Source organism: Sturnus vulgaris, chromosome 1 (assembly GCF_052056855.1).
Source record: "Sturnus vulgaris isolate bStuVul1 chromosome 1, bStuVul1.hap1, whole genome shotgun sequence".
NCBI classification, from domain to species: domain Eukaryota; kingdom Metazoa; phylum Chordata; class Aves; order Passeriformes; family Sturnidae; genus Sturnus; species Sturnus vulgaris.
The window spans coordinates 144,662,122-144,681,185 of record NC_142243.1 but is presented as its reverse complement, the minus strand read 5'-3'; the positions used below and the strand labels follow the sequence as shown (position 1 = coordinate 144,681,185).

The window sequence follows — 19,064 nt, the reverse complement described above, 5'->3', positions numbered from 1 at the left end:
CTGGCAGCCTCTGCCCCATGGTGTCATTTCCCCACCTTTTGCTGCTGACTTATGACAAATGCAGCAAGCAAAGTACTGCCCCCTCCAGTCACTCCTCTTCAGCAATGAACCAGACAACTTTATTGCAAGGGAATTCACTTGTTGCCACCCACTGCAAACCTCCCTCTACACTTTTATGTTGTGGTGATGATTAATAAAAATAACTATATAGGGGTGAAGTACAGGGGTGGTTTCATTCATTCAGTTTGGTGAATCTGCAATCAAAATAAAAGATGCTCCCCAAGGACTCATTCCCAGGCACCCTCTGCCTCCTTCTTGCAGGAAAGATCTGACTGACATGGGGGAATAAACATTAGTATTCATGGAGTTCACCTTAACACAGTATTTGCCATGCCAAATACTGCAAAACCAGTAAAACCCTCACTTCACCTCTAAAGACATCAAGCTCCTGTGCACAAAGTTTGGGCTGAGGTTGGGTAGGGTTTGGGGTTTTTTGGGTTTTATTTATTTATTTTAGAGTAAAACAAAACAGTTGAGAAAAAAGTTACCAAAATTTTTAGCCTTTGTTTTATTGAGTTACAACAAATGAGCAACAAGTTAGAAAAGTTGGATTTATTCAAACTCCCGAGCATCCTGCTTGTGCAGCGTACTGAAAGGTGGGCAAGTTTCCAACCCCAGCTCATCAGAGGAATGCACTGGACAGCTCTTGCACCCAGGCTCCTGCTCTCCCTCCATTCCCTCCTCACATGTGCACAGACAGACATCCCCACACAGATCCAAATTAGCAGTATTTGAAAAAAAGTGCACTCAGGAACCTAAGAGTGACCTAAAAATTTGTGGCAAGGGTTAATAAGAAACTTCTGTTGTGCGCTACAATGTCGAAAGCAGGACAGCAGACTGCTGGTTATGGTGTCCATCACTGCACCAGCCAAATAAACACAAATTTGGATTATGAAGCATCTTAATTTCCTCAACCCAATCCTTCTGGGAGTTGTACTGCATGTTTAAACAAAAAGTGCTAAAAAAAACTCCCAAAACCAAACCAATAATCAAAAAAAGGCTTTCTAGCCAAATGTTCAGAGACCCACAGCTAGGGCTGGCTGGTGAAAAGTGAAGTACAGGAGCTGGAGAAGACTTGCCTTGTAGGAGCATGGAAAAGCAGAGATTTAAATACTTCAATCAGTAGCATATGGCCATAGAACAAAACAAAAATGTCAGAACAAGAGAAAAAAAACAAAAGAACAAACCCCACTGCTCCAGAACATGTTTAACTGGTCTGAAATGTAAACTGGAGTGGGGATCTGGGCTCAGGTGTTGATCTGCACCAAGATAACTCCAAAAAATTGGAACTCTTTCTTAAAACACTTTGGAAAAAAAGATATCCTTCCTCCACAAAAGACACTTCCCTCCCCCCAACCAACCCCAAAATTTCTCAATTGCATTATATGCAAGAATAACTTGCACCTATTAAAAAAATTAACAAAATTTTTATGTTGTACAAATCTGTTCCAGTAGAGGAAGAGGTTGGGCAGGAAAGTGGGTGGGAGATAAACTAAGAGAAAACTATGTACAAGGACCCTTTCCTCTTTCTTTCCTCTCTTTTGTAACGCAGTAGTAGGACTCTGGCACTAGCAACAATTCCACGATGATGATGCTCCATGAGAGTATTTCTCACGGTGCCTCCACAAGCGCGGTTTGAGACTGGGAGTCACAACATACTCTCTCACCCAGGCAGGAAAAGAGAGTTTTCTTCTATTTTCAGACAGCATTTCCCCTTCAACATCAAGACAGTGTAGCTGAGGAGTACCCCTGCAAAAATTATAAACAGCAGCATATTATTTTTTAGGACATTATGAACTGTTTGAGTTGTTAACTATAATAAGATCTGGTTTACATCCCTGCACAAAAGGTAACACTATTTTGTATGAACTGTACCCTGAGGTCTATCCTTATCACAGCCTCATGTGGTAGGGTGTTGCATTTTTTCTGCATGTAACACCCAGCTAATAATCCCCCATAGACTTCTGACAGGGATATACAGTGCAGCCTTGGCTCAGGCAGAGTCTCACACTGAGTCAAAGATGATGTGTGCACATATTTGGGGCAGCTACTTTGCAACCACAGGACAGAGTGCTAAAACCAAGAAGACTTCAGGTCTTTCTTCCCCAGTAAATCACCTCATAATTCCTTTTGTTTTATATGATTTTAGAAAATTACAGAGACTAAAAGACAATGTGCCTGTGCTCTGCAGAGCAGCCTCCTGGTTCTGCTATGACTCCTGTGCCTACATAAAGGCTGCAAAATTGGACCAGAGATTAAAAAATGACCCCTCAAAACCCAACCTTCAAACAGACACCAATTCACATGTATCCCCAGTTTATCCCCAGTTGCCAGCAAAAAGCAAAGGCTCTATGACAGGGATTATGCTCAGTTTTTCCACACTGAAGTGTGAATGTGCAAGAAGTGCAAACATCCTCTTTGCCCACCCTGCAGCAGTGCTCACTGAAACCTGAGCTAACTCTATTTCACACCTCTTAGGGATGTCACTATCTGGTCTGTTATTTCCCACAAAAGCAGTGAGCTCTATCTGGCATCTGCAATGCAGAAAGCCAAGTCCAGGAAAAGGCCATAGGCTTGCACCAACATCAAGGGGAAAAGTTCTTCCTCCATTCTTGAGACCTTCCTGCACAGGCCCCTGTTCATCCTGACTCACTGGAAAATTTTAATTGCTGCACTGGGTTTTCCCTCTGAAATCATTCATTATATGAGAGCTTGGGTCTCTAATGCATCTCACTCATTTCAGGGGAAAATGCATATCCTCCCTGCTTCAGTCTCATTCCCTCAAATGTTTTAGGGTGACCTGAATTCTGCAAAAACCACTGGTCAGTCTCATGCTGAGTTACTTCAGGATGATGACTTGGAGCCCAGCACCAGTAGCAGACACTAGTGTGAGCTTTCTAAATGAAACCCTAAACCTCAAGAAAAGTGAGAACTTGGGCAGAAAAATGAGAAACCGCAGTGATACTCACTTTTGGTGGTTTTGGACACTGAGGAATGCACTGGGTCACAGCAGACAAGTGATCTCAGCTCCTGCAATAACGCAGAAGGGGCTGGAGATGCCAAGAGGACCCAGACTACCTCTGATGCTCAGTTATCATGCATTCAGCAGATGCAATGGATGACTGCCTTCAGGCTTTTTTTTTTTTCCTACTGTGCAACCTTCATGCATGGTTTGACTTTGGCAAATCTCCAGAGAGCAGTGGTCACAGCCATCAAGATCCAGGGGGTTCAGTTACCTCGTTCCCACCATGAGCCACAGGCTTTGGTGCCTGCATCTTGCAGGGTTCGTGCTTAAAAAAAGGAAATAACTCCAAAAAGAGACTGTTTACTGTGGAAAGGTGGTGATGGGGGAAAAACTCAAATCATTCTGAGAAAAAACAAAAGCTCTGATCTTGGGAAAACCCCACAGGGCGACAACACTGAAGAAAGCCAGCAGAAGCTGCCAAACACTCTGGCACGCTCTGGTCCTGCTCTCCTGTCTGAGCTGTAGTTTGCTGTATGAAATTCAGAACCAGTTTCTGTTTGTCAAGTTTGCACAAAGGAGGACAAGGGATCTAATTCTGACCTGTGCTGCAGGAAGGCAGGAACCTTTCCATTGATGGGAAGGGAGCTAAAGCACTCTCCTGACAGAGCAGTTGAGCCTCACTACAAGAGGGACACAAAGCTTTGTGACCATCTCAGGACACTTTCAGAGAGGGCTTTAGTGCACCCTACAGGAGTCACTCAACATCTGGAAGGCCCAGTACCCTATGGGGACAGGTCTCCCAGCCTCACTGTTCAAAAAAGCTGACCTGCTTCATAGAATAAATCCAATATTGCCAAAAGCTTCAGACAGACTCAGTAACAGAGCCTCTTCCTAGTCCCAGGATGGCACTGCAGAGCCTGGCATGAATCCTGCTCTCACAGAGGCCCAGTCCCTTGTGAAATTCCCTCTAGCTGCAGCAGCACAATCTGCCAAACAGGGATCAGTTCTAGAAAAACTCAGTTTTTTAAGGCATAAGGTCTGTCTAGGCTAGAATACAAATGATCTCCAATAGTTCCAATCTCCTAAAGCTACATACTGGAGAAGAAAGTGACTGAGATGGTCTGGAAGAACTGAGGTTTTACAAAAGCTGCACACAAATTCAGTCAAGAAGGGTGTGGAGGTCAATCCCCAACAAACATTAATTTCAGACTATGTAGATCAAGCTGGCAAAACACCACCACCACGACTATGAAAAGAGCATGCTTCTGCCTAGTGCACAGTTCAGCAGTGGAAGACTCCCACAGTAAGTGTGGCTGTGTGAGACACAAGGAGAATCCCTTGTCAGCTCTTCAGTGTACCTCTTACATGTGGCACCTGGGGAGGAAGTTAGGAAAAATCAAGCTTTTATGACAACTGACAGAAACAAGTTCTCTGTCAGGTCATACAAAAGTCTTGGCTCTTGAGTCATAACCTGGATGTCACTTTGGTGTTAAATTAACAAAGTGTTACCCTAAGTTTTAGCTGAAAATCTCTAAGATTGGCTGCTCAATGAAAGCTTAGAAAAAGTAGCTGAGATTATTCTGAGTGCCATCAGTGTAGGGTATAAAGATTCCAAATTTTGTGTCACAATGACTGTGGCAATGCCTCCACGTGTGTGCACCACAGAGCAGGTACTTACATTTCTTAGTTGAGAATTACAAGCAGAATATAGGAAAATTAAAAAGACTAAGTCCCCAGATCAGCACATAGAGAAACTGGCAAGGAGCAGAGGACAAAATGGCCCTCTGACCTTACTGCAATGCTCTTTGTAGCAGAAGTCCTGCTCCAGTGCACTTTTTCTCAGTAGGTGCATTTTACACACAACCACCAGAAAGCTCCTCATCAAAAGGATCACTCAGCAACAGTTTAACTGAGATCAAGGTTCTTATAAAAATTCCTCTCTGATAACACTTGAGCACCTCCAGAGCCCTTAAGCTTTATGGTGAACATCTGTACCAGGGCACAGAGGCAGGAGGTTCACTCCAACATACCTGACACTGCTCACAAGCACAGAAAGCCAAGCACCAAACCTACACTGCTGGAAGGGAGCTGCCACAGATCTTGGCTTCACAGTATAAGAGGTCTGTACAGGGGTTTCAGGCAACTCCCCCTGCTCCTGCCTTCCTCCCCATCACCTCCCTGAGCCCCTGATCTGCTCCCTCTCCTCAGAATCAGTATTTGTAGCTGGAAGGGGGAAGTGTTCTGGAATAACAACCTGGAGAAAAAGAATCCCACAATGCATTTATTCATCACACATTTGACTTTAAAAAGAAGATAAGATCCTGGCTCTCCCTTCTTATGTGGCTGCACAAAAGTGGCACCCCAGTGTGCCTCTGGCTGATATTCCTCCATCCTTCTTCCTTTAATCCCTGCCTCTGACACACAGGTAACACCTGTTCCTCACATCCCTAATTACCAACTTTTAAAAGGACAATGCAGGACAGCACCTTGCAATGTAGTCTGAATCTTTAAGATATTTTGTTAAATAGATGCTGTCATAACATCTATCGAGATTAGCTAACAGAAGTCATAATTAAAAATAATACCACTTCAGCGTTTTGATTTTTATTCTTTTTTCCAACTCCGAGAATATCCAGGAGTCTCTTGGACAAGTATTGCAAATGGAGAAAGTGGAGTGCTAGCCAGCAGGGCTCACTACCAAAAACTGCACCTCTGCAAACAGGTAGTTCAATCCAAGTACTCGTACTATAGTAAGTCTTAAATACAAGTGTGGAGGCACTTCTGTCAGTCCTGGCTTTTGTATTTCCTTTTTTTAATTTTTTTTTTTAAATGAAATGCTAAAGTATATTTTACTTATTCGATACCAGAAAATTACCAATTTTCTCAAACAGGAGTTCTCTCACTATGGTTTTTAATGCAGGATACTGAGCTTCCTGTAGGATAAGCTCTAAAATTGTGGTTTAAGGAAACTCTGGTCTGGGAGAGACAGAGTCAGTTATACTGAGCACAAAATGTTACAGGCTCCAGTGAACTCAATTCCACATACAAGAAATACTGACAGTGCTTGCTACAGATTTACACCTGTGCAACTGTGATCAGAAATAGGTTTCAGCTCTCCAAATAACAAGTCCTTTCACATTGGGAAAGATCATATAACCACCCCCCCCTTAAAGCCAGGCCCTGCAGCTTGCTTTTAAATTCAAAATCCTGTGAGAAGAAGAGCTGCTAAACACCCACACAGCTTAGTCTGGGGCATTTCCTAAGCCTCTAGTGAGAGCAAGCAGAACAAAGCAAGACTGAAGAGAGTTCTCACTTGCAAGAGGAAGAAAACACATTTGCATGAGCCACTTCAGTCCCCACTTTTTTTTTTTTTGCCTCCTTTTGCATAAAGAAGCATCTGTGTCCTAGGCCCTTCCCCCAGTGACCTTTTGTTTTCAACATGGCAGGATGCTGCAAAGGAAGGACCTGAGATGCAAAAACAGGCACAGCCTCTCTTCAGTGATCTCTCAGCAAGGGGGATATTAGCAACTAGTGTTACTTATTATTTCTTTGTATGGCTCAGCTAGCATGTTTTATGTGAAGTACTGCAGAGGTTACATAGCTTGTTTAAAGACAGAAGGTTTTAAGGTTTTATCACTTTTTGCCAAAAAAAAAAAAAAAAAAAATTATGAAAACCTCCCTTATCTAGGACTTGACCTACTAGGAGACAACAAGGCTAATAGCATTAAACCCTCCTCTATCATGCAGTTGGCTTTAATTTACAAGCAGAATGGGTCTCCCTTTTGTTCAGGCATCCAGCAGGCACAAGCATCCGGCAGGGATGGGCTCCAGGGATTTACTCTGAAGCGGGGCTACAGAATGCTGGAAACACAATCTTACAAAAGGCAGGCTCAGAGAATCAGGGCACCCTCAGCATTACCTGTCTATACGTGGGAATTGTCTCCAGATATACTTTCAGAGTCCAAGTCTGGCAGCTCCGTGTGGCCCTCGGGGGCCGTGTGGCTCCAGCTGTCCATACAGTCCGAGGCAGCGTCATCCTCGCCCACCGTCACCTCCACCCAGCTGACCTCTGCTGCCTCCTCGTTCTCCTCACTGACCTGGCCATCGTGGCTGTTGCACTCCAGCCTGTCCACACCCTCTGCTTGGTTCCCCAACAAAGAGTCTTTCAGTGGTTCACAGTCTCTTTTTGCTCTCACCACTGGTTTCCCCCCATTCTCTTCATTCAGTTTTTTATGCTCCTGGTAATGCTGCCGAGATACCTCATTACCATTCTTTGGACTCTCAACGTGTTTTGAGCTCTTTTTCTGGCTTTGCTTGTTATGACCATCACCAGCATACTGCTGCTGGTACTGGTCAATCCATTTAAGTGACCCTGTTCTTAGTGAAGACCGGTTTTCCTTGAACCAGCGAACTATTTCAGTCCTTGTGAGCCCAGTCTGAGATGCTAACTGGTCATACTCCTGCGGCGTTGGCCACTGGGTCCTTGCAAATGTGCTTTTCAATAGATGAATTTGCTCTTGTGTTTTCTTCAGTGTGGTGGAGGACCCAGATAAAGCACCAGGGAGCTGAGAGCTACTCAGAAGTTCTGCCTGACTTATTGCACCATTGGGAGTTCCTTGATCCTTAGTTTTTCTGTATGATCCCATTGAGTCCAAGACAGCTTGCTCCATGCTGTCCCTTATCTTTCTCCGCTCAGAGAACCATGAATCTATCTCCCTCCTACTCAGCTTAGTTTCCACTCGAAGCCTGTCCAATTCTCCCTGGGTAGGAAAAGAGCATTTTAAGAAACTCTCCTCAAGTGCCCTAAGCTGCTCTTGAGTTTTCTCTTTGAATCTCTGGGGAGTAAAATCTGCGTATGGGTGAAAGGACCGGCCATGTCGACCAGCGGAAGGTGCTATTTGATCTTTCCCTAAAGCATCACCAGGAATTTGCACAATGCCCCTCTGACTTCTGTACCTGTGGTCACTGAACCACTTTTTGATCTCACTCCTGGAAAGACCTGTTGCCTCTATAAGTCGATAGACTTCTGCATCATCAGGGAACTGGCTTGCCATGAAACTGGCCTTCAGCTCTGCTATTTGCTCCTTGGTCTTCTTCCGCTCACTGGCCGGTGTCACGGGAACAGCAGTCAGCTTGGCAGGAATCTCAGGCACCTGAACTACGTGGGGACGCTTGGCCTCTGGGGCACTTGACAAGGTCTGTATTGTCCTCTTTTGCCCCTGGTTTGGGGCAACAGCAAGTGTAATTGGTGAACAGGAAACAGTTGAGCCATTTGACACAGGAGTCAACACCAGGCCAGTCTGGCCCAGTATCTGACAAGGCAAAGCTGTCTGGATGATGGGCTGTGGCATTTTTGCAGTTGCCAAAGGAGCTGGCAGGACGGTGATGGTCTGGGGAACTGCCTGGATAGTACCATTGAACATTTTCTTCCTTGCTTCCTCCACTTCTTCAGGAGACCAACTTATACCATGCTTCAAACGCTGCGTAGCAAACCAGATTCGGATTTGCTCTTCCGGATGTTTTGATGCTGCTGTCAACCATGACAACTCTGCTTGTGTTGGGTAAGGAAACTTATTAAAGGAGTTGATCATGGTTGCATTAGTGTCCAGTGCAGAATTGTATTTGGTACTGTTCAGAGGGACCGGGACCTTGGGGACAAGGTTGATATTTGGTGGCAGCTGTACAGAGGGCATAACATGTGCTAACACATCATTGAGAAGGTCTCCATTTATACAGGCAATAGCTTCAGTGGCTTCAGTTATGATGCGGGGGAGAGCGCCATCCACGTGGTTTTCCGTAACTCCCTCCTCTGGCTTCTTAGATCCCTTCTTGGTTTCCCCTTTAGGCTTTCCCAGTTTCATCACTGGCACTTTATTTGCACTGATTCCCCCGTGAAGTGAATCGTCACACTCTGCATTTTCTAGCCCACTGCTTGTGACAGTGACATCATTAGTAGTGGTCTCAATAGACTGCTCTAAAACAGTCTGATTATTGCGTTTAATTAATTTCAATTTAAAGTTAGTCTCTCCTGGGTGGTATTTTGTGTTGTGGTCAGATAACGAATCATATTTTTTGGTTGTGAAGTTGCATTCAGCACAGACATACAGGGGGTTGAGAATGACATTTGGATGCTGAGTATCAACATGCTCTGTAAATTCATTTAAGTTTTGTGTTGAGTAAGGGCAGTACTTACACTCATAACCACCCTGGGGCTTCTTAGACTGATTTTCAGCTGGGGGCTTCGCCTCCACCACTTCGCAGTCTTTGACTGAGTTTTCTGAAGGCCAGGTTTTTTTTGAGTCCTGCTGTGATGCACCAGTGCCCTTCTCTTTAGGGGTCTCTACGCCCTCAGCACTTTCCTGCTCCACGACTTCAGAAGTTCGCACCATACAGGGAGTTGTGGACTTTCTTTTGCTGGCCATGGCAGCTGCTGGCACGGTGCTGCTGTCCCAGATGGTGGCTTCTTTTGACAGGCTGAGCAACCAACTTGGTAGATCTTGCCAACAGCTCCAAACTTCCCTGATTATTTGACTCTGTTTTGTTTAAAGAAATTCTGCCCTGGCTGTGACCATCAGCTCCACCAGTAGACCTGTCAGCTGCATGACACCTGTGAAACAAAGCACATGTTGTTAGGCACTGATCAATAAAACACAGATTCAGCAGAAAGCCACAGCTCAAGGTGTGTGCATTTGCAAGGCATGTGCATATTTTGGATATTGCCAAACTCTTCTTCCTCCCCCATCATCATTTTAAGAGCCAAAAATCTCCCCACGAAGAATAAAAGCAATGGGTAATTTGCAATGAAGTGCACCACAGGAAGAAAATGACTGGAACAAATAAGATGAAGAGACAGAGGATTTTAATTTCCAATAGACTTAGTGTGTTTAGTTAGGAAAAGAAGATACTGCTATAAATACTGCATCTTTTTATAGAAGCTGCAATTCTATTAATTACTATTTTGAAGCCTGCAGATTTGAAATTGAGTGTGATTTATATTAAACTTAATTACTTCCCACTGTCACTTACCTTGTAAATATGTCTACTAAATGATTGTGGTTACTAAGGATGGGTGATTTCTAAATAAAGCTATAGGATCTGCCTTGGTTGTAAAAGTAATGGCAGAAAGAGGAGTTAATGCAAATCAACACTTCCAGAGGTCTGTGCTTTGAGAAAAAGTGAGCTCAAAGAAACTCATCAGGAAACTACAACAGATTTGTGGAGGCCTATCAAGTCTTTTCCAGAAGAGAAGTTTCCTTAAAACACCACTTTTTCCTCAACATTGACAGAAATAGCTACCAAAAGCCACTGAAGCCCTCAGATACCTTTTAAACAGGGTCCCTTTCTGTCACCCCACTGATAAAGTCCCAACTTGTGCATGTCACTCCCTACAGAATTTAAAAAAAAACAAAAACAAACCAAAACATTTTAAAGCTTTCTTTTTATATGGAAGCACTTTTTAAAGTTCCCAAATGCAAGAATTCCATAAAATGTATTTTTTTAAGAATCTGAGTTGTTTTGAGGCAATTATCAGTCAGAACAAGCACAAAGAAAAATTACACCAGCTTTTTTATGATGTACCTGCACTCATCAGGACTGGAGAGAGGAAAAAAGAGGAATTTAGTTGTAAAAAGAGTTTCATTAATGAAAAAAACAAAAAAAGTCACTTTCCTATTTGACAAGATGCTTTTTAAAATTTATCACTGATTCCAATTTGCTGTTCTTCCTGATTAGATGGTCTACGGTTTCATAATACTTCTACAGTCTTGATGGAAAACTCAGATTTAATAATCAAGAAGTTAGTGGAATTGAGTGGGAGATGCACTGGTGTTTACAAACAAGAGCAGGACAAAAAGTGGAGATTTGCAGAGTGGGTCAGACCTGCACTGAATTTAGAAGTGTTCTAAATGGACAATCTGAACTAGATATCCAATGGAAGATACCCCCTACCCATTGCAGGGGGGGACAGACTAGATGATCTTTAAAGATCATTTTCAATCCAAACCATGATCTCCTGTCTAACCAAATGCACATATGTTTATTGTGAAGATTGTAAATGATAAGCTGCATTCAGAACCAAAGACACAAAGATCTAAATAAAATAAAATATCACTGCAGTCACATCTGGACACATCCAACATCAGCAGACACTTTATAACCATCTGAGTGCTGTCCCTGTATCTGCTCTTCCTGCTTGAGCCTTGGCATGAAAGAAACTGTGAAGTCAGCTGTCAACTTCTCTTGGTTGTGTTTGCAGCTGAGGAATTCTCTGCAGGTCTCCAGAGCATAGTGCTGCTGCCCTGACCATCACAGCTCATACCATTCCCATACATATGAAACTCAAAATGATACACTGCCAGAGGAAGCAGCTCCAGCTGGGGATAAGAGCAAGGATGGCAGCTTCCAGCTCTACACACTCAAAACCCAGCATGGAGCAATTCCCCATAACACAAAACACCCCATGTGCCAATTCACCACACAGCACCTTCACAGATCAGGCTCTTGTGAAACTGAAGCTGTGAAACACCAAGCACACCATGCAGAAGATCCCATGCAGACACTATTTACTATGGTGCTGATGCCTCTGCACAACTGCTTTGTGTTCACAGCCACTGCCACCCCTGCACCTCCCAGCCCTGGCACAGCCCAGGTGTGCTCCTGCACACCTGGTGAAGCTCAGAGCATCTGGCTGACTTTCAAGGGTGCAGGTGCTTCCCTGGGAAACAGAGCATATCTGCTGAGCTCTGTGAAACAGGGATGGGGCTGCCCACAGGCTTATGGCTCTGCCTCAGTCAGGATGACCCAGTGCTGTTTCCCCCTAACCTAAGACCACCAACATTGCCCCCACCATTCCCCAAAAAGCATTCGCCTCTGAGCCAACATTTCCTTTTCTGTTTCCTTTTTTTCCCCCTTCTGCCTTTTACTGACAAACAAATAGAAGAACAGTGAAAGCAGTCATGCCTGGTTTTCTGTACATTTGTGTAAATTGTTAAACTGGATCACACTAAATATTCTCTATCATTTCCACATATTCCTTCAAAATTCCCCTTCTACTTCACCTCACAATTGTCCTTCCACAGATATTTTGGCTGTGATCTGTGGCTTGCTGCATCTCACTGCAGGTAGGATCTGAAGCTAGAGACAAACACATAACTGTCCCAATGCCCATCTTCCTGATCACACCTATTTTCAACTGTGCTTGCAGAAAATTAATTAGCTTTGAAGCTTCTTCCCTTATACCAAATTTGGCTGAAACAGGCCAAAAGATGAGAGACAGCGACAGAATGAGCTCTGTAAGCCCAGTTGTTGCTGGAAACAGGGTAAAGGTGATCAGGTTATCTCACTCTTCCCTGTAAATCCCACAACATTTGTGATCCTGACTTTCCTAGATGAGGGAAGGGAGGTGCAAGGCAGCGTCCTGGGCCAGGGTAATGAGTGTCAGTGTCCCTGAGCCATGGCTCCTGGGATGCTCCTGAGTCTTGCTCTCCCCCTCCCAGGCCACAGCTGCACCTAATGGTCTGCTCCTGTTTTAATGCATGACCTCGTGCAAAATTCATGTGGCAACATCAGCCACAAAGGAAGAAAATTCAAAGGACATCAAAAGACAGAGCAAGGCTTATTTATATTTCACTGAACTCCCCCTTGCCTCCGCAGGCAGAAAAAGCTAGGAACATAAAGGAATGCAATGGAAGAGAAAAAGTGGAGAAGGAGAAACATCTAGGTTACAGCTTTGAATCAATCAAAGATTTGTTAAAAGTCAGACTAAATGTTTTCAATTCCCCAGTCTCTGGAAGTTCAGCTCTCAACTCTTATGAGGACAGGAGGACTGGCTTGAAACAAGGATGCTCCAATACAGAGGAAGGGCCAAGATCCCTTCAAAACATATCTAAGTGTGTGGAAAGATGAAAATTTGTCTGGTAGAGTTTTTCTAGAAAATTATACAGACTGTTGCTTCTCTTCCGTCTTCCTTTTCACAGAGTGGTTTTCTGCATGTCTAATTGTTGGCTTTCTAACCCTACACTTTGAGTAGTTCATTTTCTGCCATATGAGAATCATGATTCACCACAGAACTTGCACAAGTCAAATGCTTTGTTTTAGAGGTCAGTGAAAGAAACAAATGACTTTTAATCTAAGATGGGTAGTCTTGGGCACTCATAACTAGCTACAGATTGTCTTTGTCCCTTCGACCCACACCCTGGGCAATGGGGAGGAGGAAAAGCTCAACACTTACCTGAACAAGGAGAGTTTATTGGCATCTCCAAGCAGTAGCTCCTCCCGGACCTCAGGAAGGAGGTCATTTGGGATAAAGCAACAGAAAGTTGCAAAAGAGGATTGGACCCCCCCCCCCCCCCAAACACATCCTTGGGGTACATTTGCAGGGACTGCCACAACTCATCCCAGAATATTAGAGAAAGCATCAAGAGCATCTCAGAGTTTGCAAACATGAGCCACTTGCCAGAAGATCAAAGCCCCAGCAGACAGCTTTAAATATGCAGTGTTGCTCCTGACAGAACTGATAAATGGTGCCACTTCAGCTCCTCCAAGGCAATGGCTTAGCAATCTGCACATCCTGATGGGAACCTGAGCTGCACTTTATCACCTGAGCCCAGTCCACAGCACATGCATTCCCTTCCAGGGGCAAAATCCACATCTGATATTCACTGCGGGGCTGCACCATGGACAAGTCAACTTCTATCCCTAAAGCTGTCCCTGTTCTCCTTACATTTTGTTATAAGGACCGTGGACAAAGAACCTCTTTTTTTGGGCTGCTGCCACTGTGGAGTGCCCAGAGGAGTGAAGGCAGTCCTCATCCCTCCAGCTCACCTGCCAACAGCTCCTGCTTGTCTGCCCATACTGCAGGGAGTTGAAAGGAAAAAAAAAAAACCCTCATTTTTAGAATTTTCTTTTTAAATGAGCAAATGCACAAAGCTGCAAAAGGAAACCAGGTGAAAAACAAAAGTGCTTGGCTCCAAGCAGAATCTGTCATTGTGAATGAGGTTTAAACCAAACTATAGAAAACCTGTGTGCAGGAACAAAAACTTTTGATTTGCTTCAGCAAAGCCATCCAGGACAGGAGCACAAAAGTCAGAAGCAATGCCTTCTTTTAAATTTATCACCCCAAAAGTGTGTCACAGCACTTATGAATGAGCCCTAACTCGTCTTCATTTAATTCCTGAAATTTGTTTAAATAATGAAATAATCCAGCAACAGTCCTCTGATAATTGACCCCCTGTTAAAACAGCTACAGAGCATCTGACAAGAGAATGAAGTGGGATCTTAATGGCAACTCTGTGCATGACTGAGGAAATGCCAGATTTCCTATCTGGTCACCTGGCCCCAGACTGGGGAAACTGCAGAAAATCCCACAGGAAAAATAAAACATGTTTTTAGGCCTGGCTGGCACTGGAAAACACTTGCCTATGTAGCAATGCCACCTTCTATCAGCATAAGGTTACTGTACAGCTCAAGCTAAGGAACAATAAAAACAAATCCAAAAGGTTTCTTTTACTGAATACTGAAATCTTTTCACTCTCATCTTTATCCTGTGCACATAGCTAAATTTTACACCCTACTTCCACCACAACAAAAGGCAAATATTTGGGTAGAAACTGAACTCCTTTTCTGCACTGCTGTGCCCACAGGCTCCTCCAAGGTGGTGGCAGAGCAGGAATTTCCCATGGCACCTGGACACAGCTCAGTTGCACAAAGCATCATTGAAAATTGCAAGCTATGGCTGGGGAAGTGGTAGGGCAGGGGGGAGACAGGGAGAGATGCTGCTGGTTTTCCCTCATACTCCAAAACATGACTGAGTCTGGAAAAGACTGTCTAAAGACAACCATATTTGAAGGTATGTCTAATTAAAAAAGCATGGAAAACTTTAATTTTAGCAGAAAGGAAAAAGTACATCAGAAATACCACTGCTTTGTGTTGCATCTTGCTATCAGCCAAGGGCTGGAATAAAGTAAATAGAAGCTGAAAGAGGTTGAACCTCCCAGGCAGTGCAAATGGATCTTTACTTTTCACAGATAAACCTTACTTTTAAAAACAAACGAAAAACCCAAACACTTTAGGGACACTTGTGTAATTTGCCAGTAAAATCTTTCTTTACTTTTTCATCTTGCTGTATTGTTTGCTCTGCCGTGCTGGCAGAGAGTTCCCAGCACCTGGCCTCATTTGAAAATGAACAGTGGGAAAACCACCAGCATGAGGCTAACTGCAAATAAGCACACAAATACATAGCAGTGTTCATTTGCAAGGGCTGGCTGATATTTGAAGAGGGTGGAAACATTTGATTGCTTTGCTGCTTAGGAGCTCAGTCTCCACAAACAGCATCCTCTGCTACACAGGACAAGCAACAGCAAATTACACCCTTGTAATTTAACACCCACATCCCCTTGTCTGAGCATGGCATTTAATATCACAAAGGTAAGAACTCCTCCTTACAGCTTTCCCACACCCCTTCCCCAGCTTGAGGACACAGCAGAAGTAACAGGAGGAACACAGCACAGAGCTCACTAGCAAGCACTTGTTGGGCACAAATTGTTCAGTCCCTGGGTGCCTTTGGAATATCATCCCACTTTATCTCACAGTAAGTGGATCTCAGCAAACCTCACCACAGATGCCATGCTCTGCCCTTGGACACCAGCCAGGCCCTGCAAACACTGCAGGATGCTTTTAAAGCAGACACCACCTACACCACCCTTTTTCCTGAGCTGAAGAATTTTCCACCCCTTCCAGGACATGTGGCCACACCATGATGGACCTCATTGACTCTGCTCATTCCTGGATATCTTCAGCCATCTCATAACCTTCCAAGCCTGTGGACCCCTGACTTCCCTAGGATGTAAATACTGTATTCCTCTGAACATGTCAGATTTTAACCCTCAACTCCAGCCTGGGTGGCTGCCCAGAAGTCATGCTCAAGTTCAGAGCAGAGCAGAAATTAACTGATATTACCTTGCAGCATCATAAGCCCCGCCTTGACCACCTACTCTTTGTCCATGAAGGCTGCAGCAATGCAAACACAAGCAGCACAGGGCAGAGCTGTCATCCTGTTCCCCCATCAGATGCTGAACTCAAATTCATTAAAGTTGCAGTAACATTTTTCTCCAACAAATACAAGGATGAGAGGGGAGATACACATTTCGAGGTGCAAAAAAAGGCACGTGCCTAGGTGATGTTCTTCCTTCTTTGCAACTGTTTGCAGCATGCAGCTGCTACAGTAATATCAAAAAGCACATCAGCTAGCACAGCAAAAAACATGCTGTTGCTCTCCTCTGTGATACAACACTTAAAAACATTGCTTAATTACACACAGAAGAAGAAGCAGAAGCAAACCTGGGCAAATAATTCCTGCATGATAGACTGGGACTGTAACAATTTACAAGAAAAAGAAAAAAAAAAAAACAAAACAAAAACCCACACAGAAAGGCAGGTTTTGTGAACTAGGATAGAGCTTTTAAAACAGCATTTAAGTAAGACCAGCACAGAGCTCCAACACCTCTGCAGTTTTTTGTAAGCTGAATAACTTCCAATTAAAGGGGTGGTGTACAGATTGTTATAGCAATAATTTTTGCAGACATGAAAAAATAAAATTGAAAGTTTGCATATGCTGGTGTAGACATTTCTAATTATGAAAAAATTCCCACACAGATGTCTATAACAGGATGCTGGGACCATGAATATTTTTCTACATGAAAGCAGCAATTGATAATTTTTCTTTTAAGGATCAGAGGCTCACACCTTTCAAAGGTGATCAGCAAACCAAACTCCCTCTGGGACTCCTGACTTCCCCAGCAACACGTCCTGTGAAAATGGATGTCAACACATGAATGGAGGCAAAAGCAAACCCAGTGCACATCCCACCTCTGCCCTGCACCCCCCTACAGCAGAGTCACAGAGACTCTGTAAGAACACAAAGATAAAACAAGAGTCAGAGGGCTTGGTGGGCTGAGGGTAGAATGAAAGAGTTTTTAAAAGGCACCAACAGCTGTAGAAAAATCCTGGAGAACTGCATGATAAAATTAACCACATGAAAACTGCCTCTTAACATTAAGAGTTCAGCTGTGATGAGACCACTGTGTAGAGAGAGAAAAAGTTACTCTGAAAAACACAGGTATTTTGAGGGGGAAAAAAACCCTTTTGTAGGCTTCACCAGAATAGTTGTGTAGCAGCACCATGCAATAGGATTATTTCAGAGTACACTGCTAACAGGCTGTTCTTTTGAACTAAAATGTTCTCCTTCAAGCTGCTGCTAAGCCAAAGATGTGGGGAAAATGGTGGTATGAACAAGAGGCCAAGCCCTTCCCAGAAACGAGGAAGTTGAACATTGCGTGCTGTGAATTTTCTATTATAAGTACCGATCTGCAATCACTGGCTTGTACTTTTCCCCCCTTCTTTTAAATGTAGGCTTAATTCAGTTGCTAAAAAATCGATTAGGCCTGACTAGCTTTTTGCTTTCTGAAAAAGTGTACTTGTGATTAGAACCTGCACTTTACAAACTGGTTCATGCCATACTTATATTGTAGTAAGTCACTTATTCCACCTAAGAGAGTGGCCTTAATCTCAGTGAAGGCAGGAGAGGATCCTTCTCCAGGAGGGCACACACCAGAGCAGGAGGGAGAGCGCTGGGGTGCCAAGGTGGGGACCAAATCCAGGTTTCCTTGCTTCCCAGGCACTGCTTTCTCCTCCAGAAAAAGGGCTGGCAACCCACAGCTTGCACACGAAATGGGACATGTGGGGCACTGCAATCCCTGCAGTTCTCAGTGGTTTGTGAAGCTGGTGCAGTCTGGGAAAAGCTTTTTTCCTTTGTATTGTGTGTGTCATGTCCTGCAGGAATGTGCCTTGGCTGGTGCCCTGCTCTGGAGCCACAGATGCTCAGGGACACAAAAGGACCCCAAACCCCAGCAGCACCTGACTGTGCACTCAAAACCCACAAGGGGAGAGTGGATGCCCTGCTGAGGCCTTGCTCTCTCCTTTGGGAAGGAGCAATTCAAACTGAGCTCCTCCAAGCAAGGTGATGGATGCAGGAACAACCCATGCAAGGTACAGTCAGATACAAATGTTCTCAACATCCACAGTGGCTGATCCTCTGTCCAACACCCTCCACGGGCAGCAAGCTCCAAAATAACAGTCATATAGCCAGTCTAAATTATCTCCTTTAATCAGTGGTGTGTTTAGTGTTTACTCCTAGGGTGGGTACTTGCACGTTCAGAAGAGAGAAATAAAGACCAACAGACTTCTTATGAGAGAAACAGAAAAGCTATAAAAACATTCATTCTAGTAAGTTTAATTACTTGTCTGTGCAACTCATTGAGTTCTCATCATTGGACTAAATTAAAGTCACTGGATAGAAACAATTTTTCATATTGAGTTTTCATCCAGCATCATGTGGTAGGAAGACAAGAGACTCACAGACACAAAGTAAAAATTATCTGTACACACTACCTTCAGCTTAGTCAGTTAAACTCTGGATGGATCAGTCTTTTATTTTATGCAAAAAAAAAGTAGTTTATCGTGTTAGAATGTTCAGTTGAACTTCTTTTTAAATACACTTTACAGAGCAATTTCTTTTCCTAGGAAAAGGCTGGTATGTTAAAATAAGTATTCTTTGCTTAGAACAGTTTTTAGTAATAATTTCTTATTTGTTTATATCAAATATCTTAACAGCAACATCTGGTCCACTTTCTCTTCATGTTGTCTATCATTCCATAACACTGCCACTTAGACAAGGAACAGCTGTACACATTTCCAATGTAACTATATATTTTATATATGATCACGTATTTTTTCTCTTCAGATTTATTGTAACTATAAAGACATTCTAAGTTAAATTCTTCCAAAGCAGAAAGAACACAAGCTGTGACAGAATCAAGATGTTAGGTTTTTTTTTTACTTTGCTTACAAAACTTAAGCAACAGAGCAGAAGTTTTCCTGCTTTAGTCCTCCTTACACTACTTATCTCCCTTCTCAAATTCTGCTCTGGGAGCCACAGCACCCTGCCTTTAGTCAGCTGAGTGTCAACTTTTTCCAAATAAAATTA

General features: G+C 43.6%; 1 protein-coding gene across 3 annotated transcripts in view; it reads right to left on the bottom strand.

Annotated features, from left to right (window-relative positions):
* Window positions 1–544: 544 nt before the first annotated feature.
* ZHX2 (zinc fingers and homeoboxes 2) overlaps window positions 545–19,064 on the bottom strand; it is a 73,975-nt gene continuing 55,455 nt past the window's right edge. For all 3 annotated transcript variants that reach the window (XM_014870128.2, XM_088178905.1, XM_088178896.1), the window contains 2 exons: window positions 6,945–9,632; window positions 545–1,809 (listed from right to left, as the gene is read on the bottom strand). In XM_014870128.2, the coding sequence (XP_014725614.2) occupies window positions 6,949–9,447 (2,499 nt within the window). In that variant the 5' untranslated portion in view covers window positions 9,448–9,632 and the 3' untranslated portion in view covers window positions 545–1,809; window positions 6,945–6,948. The remainder of the gene's footprint in view (window positions 1,810–6,944; window positions 9,633–19,064) is intronic.